General features: G+C 45.1%; 1 protein-coding gene across 1 annotated transcript; it reads left to right on the top strand.

Moving 5' to 3' along the window:
* The first annotated feature begins 855 nt into the window (after nt 1-855).
* HAND2 (heart and neural crest derivatives expressed 2) lies at nt 856-3,378 on the top strand. The gene is made up of 2 exons (XM_073340080.1): nt 856-1,407; nt 3,118-3,378. The coding sequence occupies exons 1-2, from the start codon at nt 856-858 to the stop codon at nt 3,214-3,216; spliced, it is 651 nt and encodes a 216-aa protein (XP_073196181.1). The 3' UTR covers nt 3,217-3,378.
* Nucleotides 3,379-9,059: the final 5,681 nt, after the last annotated feature.

Below are 9,059 nucleotides of genomic sequence, written 5' to 3'. Positions count from 1 at the left end.
AAAAGTTTTTTTTTTTCCCTCTCTTGTTTTTAATTATATTAGGGGCAGCCAATCCTAAAAGAGGAGCTCGGCAATTAGCAACGCGAACATCAAAAAGTTTTATTGCCCAGCGCCGGAGGCCCCGCCCCTGCCGCGCGGGATTGGCGGAGAAAGCCTCTGACGACAGATATTAACACGAGCTGCCCGAAAGCTGTAGCTGTACATGGAGATCGTGCTGGGAAATTGTGCCAGTGCCCGGCGCATCACCAAGCCTGGGGGAATCGCCGCCGCCTTCCTGCTCTGCATCGCCAGCAGCCGGGGCAGGGGAAGCGCGGCTTGCGGGCCGGCGGGCTGCCCGGTGCCCGTGCCCCCGAGCGGGGCGGAGCGGCTCAGGCCGGGGGGATGGATGCGCGGGGCTCCCAGTGAGCAGCCCCCGGCCAAGGGGGAGCGGAACCTTACCAGAGCCTTCCATGCCCACAGCCAGCGCCGGAGCCCGACAGCGGGGGGGCGCTGCTGGAGGAAGGGCGGGTGCCTCTCACGCAGCCCCGCGGCGGTGAAGGCAGAGGCGGGGGCCGCGGCGCGGAGGAGGCGGCGGCGCGGGGCTCGAGCCATTTTGTCGGCGCGCCGCAGCGCCAGGCCCCGCGCGGAGGAGACGCACCGCATGAGCGGCCGGGGGCGCCCCGCGCCTGCCGCCCGGCGAGAGGGGAGCGCGCTGGCTCTGAGCGGGACTCTGCAGCGCCCTATGGGGAGCCGGCGGCCGGAGAGGCGCTGAGAAGAGGCGGGCGAGCGGCCGCGGCGAAGGGGGGGTTGAGGCAGCGGGCCGGGAGGGGGGAGGCTTGGTCCCGGGGCGGGGGTGGGGTGCGCTTGGGCTCGGGGATGAGTTTGGTGGGGGGCTTCCCCCACCACCCCGTGGTGCACCATGAGGGCTACCCCTTCGCCGCCGCCGCGGCCGCCGCCGCCGCCGCCAGCCGCTGCGGCCACGAAGAGAACCCCTACTTCCACGGCTGGCTCATCAGCAGCCACCCGGAGATGTCGCCCCCCGACTACAGCATGGCCCTGTCCTACAGCCCCGAGTACGCCAGCGGCGCGCCGGGCATCGACCACTCCCACTACGGCGGGGGGCCGCCGGGCAGCGGGCCGCCCGGGCTCGGGGGGCCGCGGCCGGTGAAGCGCCGGGGCACGGCAAACCGCAAGGAGAGGCGTAGGACTCAGAGCATCAACAGCGCCTTCGCCGAGCTGCGGGAGTGCATCCCCAACGTGCCCGCCGACACCAAGCTGTCCAAGATCAAAACCCTCCGCCTGGCCACCAGCTACATCGCCTACCTCATGGACCTGCTAGCCAAGGACGATCAGAACGGGGAGGCGGAGGCCTTCAAGGCAGAGATCAAGAAGACAGACGTGAAGGAGGAGAAGAGGAAGAAAGAGCTGGTCAGTACATCCACGGGGGGAGGCTGTTGCTGTTGTTTGCAAGGGATTACTCTGTGCTCGTCCTTTCTTCCGGCCGTGCTGGGCACATCTGGCTTGGGGAGAGGCTGCTAGGTCAGCCAGGCTCCATTCCAGATCCCACAGAATGTATCCCAAATGAAATACATCATGGTGTTACACAACACACACACGCCCCAATACACTAGCGCTGCATGTAGGGAAGTTGATGTAGGTAACGTATACTGTGTGCCTTGGTTAATGGAGATGAATGAATGTTTACGGGGTTTCTGTGTATGATATATGGTGTGTACACGTACGTGTACCTATAATCTGTATTAATGGATGTACCCATAATAATATGTGTTATCGCTGACAAAGAGAAGTGAAGACTCAATTCACTTCGGTGCAGGAGCTGTTCCAAGTGACCGGGGGGAGGGGGGTGATGTTAAAATGTACATGTATTTGGGGTGGGAAACTGGCATCTGCTATGTGATGAAATAGTTCAGAATTGATATAGCCTGCAGCAAAATCGGGTGTTGGGTCAGATTATAATAGTTAAACCATTCCTTGCAGCTGCACACAAATGTCTTAATCTTAAAATATGGTTTTGTATCCTTTATTTTTACATTAGCATCCCTTCAGTACCTACTCTGCTCCATTCCCCCCACAGTATTATTTGAATTACAGTTTCTAATAATAATTCTGTCCTGTACACAAGCAACCTTTCATAGCGCAGAAGCACCCTGCAATCTGTTCAGATAAAAGGAACTGCTCACAGGGAAGGCATGTACCACTTGAATTTAACTCCAGCACAGTTTTGACAAAATAATGCACAGCCCCACCGTTTCACTGTAAATTATTCTTGATTGTGATCTATGCTTTTGTTGTTGGGTTTTTGTTCTCTTTCCTTCTTTCAATTTAAGGCGAAGTAACTTTTTGTGTGGATGTTAACTGTCGGTGTAGGCCTGATGGTTTTCTCAGGCAAAATTCCCACTGGTTTCAATAGCTATTTGACCTCAGTAAACACGACAGGATCGGGCCTTATATGAATGGATGTTCACTTCTCATAATATATTCACAATGCTGTTATTTAGTGGAATGCTGACATTAGATAGAATGGTTATCATTGACCTACTTGTAATTCGGGTCTTCTTATAAATTACCGTTCCACTAAAACCTCAAGTGTGTCTGTATATCATATGATATATAAATGTAATTTATATTTGAAATAAAATATACACTCCTGAGATCTGACGGGGAGGGCCGCTTAACCCTGAAGAATGACTGGTGCTGTAGGTGGCTTTTTAAACCGAAGAAGCTTTGTTTACGTTTGGAAATGAGCCGCTCTTGCACTGAGGGTCTGCCACGAACGCGATCAGTGCAAAACAACAGCACGGTCTCTATTTTGCAAATAATGAAACATATAAATTGGTGTGGTGGTGTTGGTGTTTTAAAGTACCCGCAGCTTTCTACGAAAAGCACGTAAACAGGCGTTTGTTTGTCAAGCTTTCTAGCCGAAAGTTTGTCCTGTAGCTTGGAGGCCTCTGCAGGAGCCTGCATAGATCTTTGTAGATGTCTATCGCCAGCTTTAGATTTCCCTCTTCTGAGGGGGAAGAAGACAAGGAGTGGGTGGCGGAGGTTACCTAAGAGGTAAAGGAATATAATTTCTAAACTTCTGCTTTGTTTCTCTTTTTTTGCACGCTATCTTCCCAGAATGAAATATTGAAAAGCACAGTTAGCAGCAACGATAAGAAAACCAAAGGGAGGACTGGCTGGCCGCAACATGTCTGGGCTTTGGAGCTCAAGCAGTGAGCGCTGCAAGACTGAAGGACTCAAGGAAATCTCCTAGACTCATTAGAGAGATTTGATCTGAGGACTTTTTGTATTTGGAATCATCCAGTTTATTTATGTGCAATTTCTCCCCCACCCCCCAAAATGTGGATATTCGAAGAAAAGCATTCCATATTTTAATATGAAGAGGAAACTCCAGCTTGGTAAGGGGTAATGTCGTCTCAATTGTTTCGTGAATGTTACTTCTCTGTTTGTATAGAACACACGGGAAAAATAGAAAAGAAAGGGAGAAAAAGACTCCCTGGCATTAGTGTGTATGTGAAGTGTATCTTTAATACTTGGCCTTTTGGATATAAATATTCATGGGATTATAAAATTATATTTCAACAGAAACAGTTGCACCAATGTTTCAGTTGGCTTGGTATTTACTATGGTAATTTTGTTGTGGTCGTTCAGTATTTGAAAATGTTTTCAGCAGCTATTTGTTATGTGCACTTCCGTCGTTAAGGGCGAAAAAAGTGGAGTTTAATTAATATTGAAGGTGTAAACGTTGTAAGTATTCAATAAACCACTGTGTGTGTTTTTTACAAAAAAAAATCTTTTTATGTTTTATACCTCAAATGTTTTTAAATAACAACGTTGTTATAGTTTTCATAATATTTAAGATATTCGGAAGTAAACTAAATTATAAAGATTGCCTCTAAGTTTATTTTTAAGCAAGTCATCGAGTGAAAGGTGGCGGGGGGGGGGGGAGATCTCACCAGCAGTGCGCGTGTTAAAGGGGAAAAAATACAGTTACGCTAAATATAAATTCCTTGTGGTAGTGTTTTCCAGGCATGAGATTTAATGCTAACGGGCAGTGGACATAGGTACAAACCTTGGTCAAATCAGAAGTAATTACTGATATGCATGTTTTCCTAAAAAAGACAAAATCCTACATTAATAGGAGCTCTTGAAACACGAGTCACTTGAAATATAATTTTAGGAGTTTAGATATTAAAATTGTAATTTAAAAGTGTGCGTGAGGGAGAGAGAAGTGTTGTGAATTGATTAAATCTTTCTTGGCGCTTATTTCCTGCAGCCAGAGCTAGTTATTTGTTTTCCCAAGGTGACTGCACCCAAAGCCTGGAACGAGAAAGATGTTGTATAGGGTTATATAGAGAAGACTTTGATTCCAGCTACCTCAATGGGCTTGGGCTGAGGGTCCGCAAAGGAGGCTTTGCTATAAGTGATGATGTAAAGGGTAATTTTACGTCAAGTAAGAAATAGTGAACAAGGCAAGGGATTTGGGAGGGAAAAACAAGATTTACAATGAGATGCAGTGAACTTAATATTAACTTTGTGGTTCCCAAAATTCTCCTGGGCCGCACGTTTCCAATCTGCCACATTGAACACTTTTTTTTTTTAATCCTCTCCTGTCTCCAGGCTAGCAACTGCCTGCCATTTGGCCCCTTTGCTTTTAATGCGTAAAATTGCTTCCCTCAATCCCATCTTCCATCCTTTGTATCTGAACAGTTAAAAACTACCATCTTTGTCCATCACCGCTCCTCGAAATTGACTATTCACCTTGCCAGTCCAACCAAAGCAAATGTTGAGCGTATTGCAGCGTTCCGAGGACTGGACACTTCCTACTATATTTACACCTAGAAATCCAGCCTTGTAAACTGTTAAACTTTTAAACAAGCGGTTTACCTAAGGAAGCTTTCAGGGATGATGGAAAATGGTTTCTATCTGTACTGTAAACCTCAGTTTAATATTTTTGTGGCCTCAGGACTCTTGGACGAAGGTAACCTAAATGAATCTGGCTATCTTACAAGGTACAGGGATATATACCTACTCTCCTTCCTTTATGGTAGTGCCTAATTAAGTGGCTTGTGGCCAGCTCTGACAATAAGAGTAGGTAGATTTGCAATTGCCCATAAAAAGATAAGAGAGCCCTTACACCGTTTGCCAGTCTTTCTGACAATAGGAAGGTTGAAGGGTTAGAACAACTAAGCAAAAGTGATGTGCCCTTTCTCCCTTCGGGTCAGGCAGCCTGGGTTTGTGTTTGGGCGTAGGGTTATGTTTACAGACACTTGCCTTTGTTTATAACACTTCGAGAGAAGAGTCTCCCTTTTGTTTTCTTTTCCTTCCCTGCTAGCTTCCCAGTCGATAGTGGAAGATCTCCCCCTGCTCCATTTGTGTTTGACGTTGCTAATGTTACCAAGGTAGGTTAAAGGCTCCAATGGTGCAGCTATTAAAGTGGGGGACTTTTCGAGATGCTACTAATTACAACTCCAGATTAAAGAGGTATTCACCGGTAACTGTTTGTCTGCAAATACCCGGTTGTTTTTATCGATCAACTGAATCCTCGTACCACTGGCTGTGTGTTTAATACACGCGTTTAATTTGTGATCTTTAAGCACAAGCCAATCGTTTAGAAACACGGAGCTAGGGCAGTCTTGCCCTACCTGCATTAGGCACTAGTGAAAATACTCTTTAAAACTGCTTTTTCTTTGTGGTCTGTCCTTTTGCTTGTTCAGGAAAACAGCTTCCTTTTACTTCCAGCGCCACGCGGGGCTGCAATCTGTATCTGGCTACATCATAGCCCAGCGCCTCTCTGGCAGATTCAGGATGCCATTGTGAAGATAGTAGCCTTTTTGGCTTTTCCTATACAAGGAAAATTAACTCTCCCTTTGTATTTCATTTCTCAAACTGGCTGCACCCTTGGACCCGCTAAAAGGGATCTATTTTAATTGCTTGGTAATGAGGATGTTGCCATTTTCTCAGGAGCAATCATTCCTGGAGCTAAATCACAAGAGCCCTAGACAGGCCGGAGCCGACAAAAATGTAGGTTTTGACGTTAAAAGCTAAATGGGGAAGCAGGGCGGTGGAAGGTAAATTGATGGTAGATTGGGATGTCAGTGTGCCGTGGCCCCACATCTCCTAAAGGAGCTGTGTGCCTGATAACATTCTGAATGGTGAACCAGAAGCTTTTCCACAGCCATACAGCCAGCTCTCTGGGAAAGAGTTTTAAAAGAAACTGTATCTAGGTTCCTAAGGTCATTACTAAACCTATTTGCCTCCTCATATATTCCACGTCTGCCCTCCTTGATAACTACTCAGTGACACAGACTGTTCGCTGATATAAAGGCACTTATGAACAGATGGTAATGGGAAAATATCAGCGTACTCTTGCTAGTTAATAATTGCGAGGCCTTTCCATACTGTTCTACAGGTAATCTGAGAGGAAAAGTTAAGAATAAGGACAGAGGTGTAAAGTCAAACTCTATAATTATAATTTGCCAAACTAAAAGTTCTGTGAACATTTTCAGTAATTATACAATATTTTATATATCTCATTTTTAAATAATAGCTCTACCTGGGTTGTTTTGGGAAATGAATTCACAACGTTATCTGTGTCCTCTGCCTCAAAAACAACTTTCCTTTTTTCTTTTGATGAGAAACAAAAATACCTTACTTTAAAGTTGTCTCCCTTTGCTCCCCTCCAGATTCTACAAACTCTTACTCACGTGAGTAATTATTCTCTCTCCAGTAGTCCTACTGAATTCATTTGGACTACTGGGTGATCAAGCGTTTATAGGACGTAATTTTAATGTAAAATAACATGGAAACATACCACTAATGATTCTTAAAATTAAATGTAAAAGGTCGTGTTTAAGGTAGAAACTCTAATAAGTAGTTTTGAGATAGTATTTGATGGGGCAGATTCTGCTCTCAATTACACTGGTGTAAATCCGTAGTGTGTGGAGTTACTCCAGATTTAGAAAGCCTGATCCTGATTTCGCTGAAGTCAATAGCAAAACTTTCATTGACTTCGGTAGGGTGGATCGGGCCCTTATGTGGGTGTAAGTGGGAGCAGAATTTGTCCTAACACTTTTCTTGTGATTCAGATAATAACAAATGGATTGGGGCATGGCACATTTTATATTTTTATTGAGAATAAGTGTCCTAAAAGCTTAAGTATTACAGTGGAATTGAAACAAGGGAATTCATGGCTGGTTCAAATGTAGGAATGGAAACGGTTTTCTGTTTTAACGGTATACATATTAGTAGCGTTCGTTTGGATTTATTGATAGATCCTCTCCCCCTCTCTCTCTGCAGGATAGATTAGGTCTAGTATGTGATATAATTGTTCTTGAACCTTACCCTTAGATAACATTTTTCATGTTTTTCAAAGCATTTGCACAATGGGGGGTGCAAAGCCTATGTTTTCTACTATTCAAATGACTTTGGAAAGTATGTAAACATGACATCACTGAGGGTATTCTGATGTAATAGTAATGAGTCTGGATATTAAAGAGGAAGCTCCTTGATTTTTAAGTAGCAGAAATGGTAGTGGGAGTCTTCAGGTTTTATGCATCCGGTGATGATGAAGATAGTTGATACCGTTCTTTTTGGAGTCCTGGCTGTCATTTTTGGTTGTTTTATGAACACTCCACGCTGTTAGATTTCCAAAAAAAGGGGAAGAAGGAGGAGAGAATATGAATAACCGATTTTTTCACCTATCAGTTTACAGTGCCCAATCTCCCAGTAGATAAGTAAGGTTAATTTATCATTTTCAAAGATGGCGTCAAAGATAGGTGTAATGGGGCCTTTCTATAAAGGTTGTGGATACCCGACAGCTGAAACTTCCAGATGTAAATGTGGAAAGCACCAAGATTACTGTTTCAGAGAACAAACATGAAGCAGGAGCCCCACGATGACGCTGCATCATTTTAATGATATAAAATATTATCTTTTGCGCCTGAAAACATATTTTAAATCCTTCTACCCTCAACCCTACCAAAAATATCTTTCATTAAGTGATAGAAAGGAAGCGAATCCCACATTTCTGCAACTATAATCCACTCTGTAATAACTAGGGTTTATCATTTTTTGCAGGCTATGAAATATGTTCCCCTTCAAAACCAGCTCCAATCTTTTCCATTTCTAATTGGCCAATTACTGCTCAGCTGTTTTAGCTTGCACAGTATAATAGAGATTAAAGCGGAGTTGTTATCTGAATTATATATTCACATAAATTCTACAAAGCATTTGGATTCGAAAGGCCTGTTGCTTTCTGGGAAGTCTTTGTGGCCCTTCCCCCTACTTCCCCCAAACGCAGTATGATGTTTCCCCCCATTTTCCTCCAAAAATTTTGTTGCTTTGATGATCAGATTGTAGAGCCCTGATTACAAATTTATTCTTAGGCACTAGATACGTCTTTATATCTGCTATTAGAGACATCTGGGAGTGATTACAGCCCGCCCTCCCCCATTTCTGCTCCCTCTATCTTGCAGCAAGAGCCTAGAGACATGTTGACGTCAGATCAGACGGCTAGGAGCCATCCTGCTCTCGAGTTGGGTGCAATCATCGCCGTGCTTTCCAAACTCTATCTAAAGTCCAGTCCGCCAGCTGGAATGCGGATGCAATGGGGCGGGATTTAAAAAAAAAAAAAAATCTTTACTTTTAGCTCAGAGGATTTTGCTTCTTGAGGTTTCCAGCCAAGCTTGTTTGTTTACTTCTTGCCAACATCAGAAATAGAGGGAAACACCCCAGTGCATTCCACGCTGCAGATGCCCTGCACTAGTGTTTAGCGGTGGAGTCTTTCTCCGTTTGCATTCGATCAGAGCGCTGTCTTCCAAAGTAAATACCAGCGAGGCAGCTTTCCACCTTATGCATTGGCAGGAACAAATTAGTGAAGCAAAGCGCAACTTTTACGTTCCAGGAATCTGTGTCTCGGGCTCCCCACCCCCCACGCACAAAACCGCTATCCAACATGTAGTCCGATTTACAACCAGCCGGGCGAGCAGGAGCCTTTAGCACAACAAAATGAGTTTCCTAGCTCAGTGAACGCTCGCGCTGCTGGCAAAAGAGATGAC

The sequence above is a fragment of the Lepidochelys kempii genome, chromosome 4 (genome assembly GCF_965140285.1).
Source record: "Lepidochelys kempii isolate rLepKem1 chromosome 4, rLepKem1.hap1, whole genome shotgun sequence".
Lineage (NCBI taxonomy): Eukaryota > Metazoa > Chordata > Testudines > Cheloniidae > Lepidochelys > Lepidochelys kempii.
This window is presented reverse-complemented; position numbering and strand designations above follow the sequence as displayed.

Coding starts and splice junctions, on each gene's coding strand:
- HAND2 (XM_073340080.1), top strand. CDS start 856: ATGAGTTTGGTGGGGGGCTTCCCCCACCACCCCGTGGTGCACCATGAG. Junction 1,408..3,117: donor AGAAGAGGAAGAAAGAGCTG/GTCAGTACATCC, acceptor CTATCTTCCCAG/AATGAAATATTGAAAAGCAC.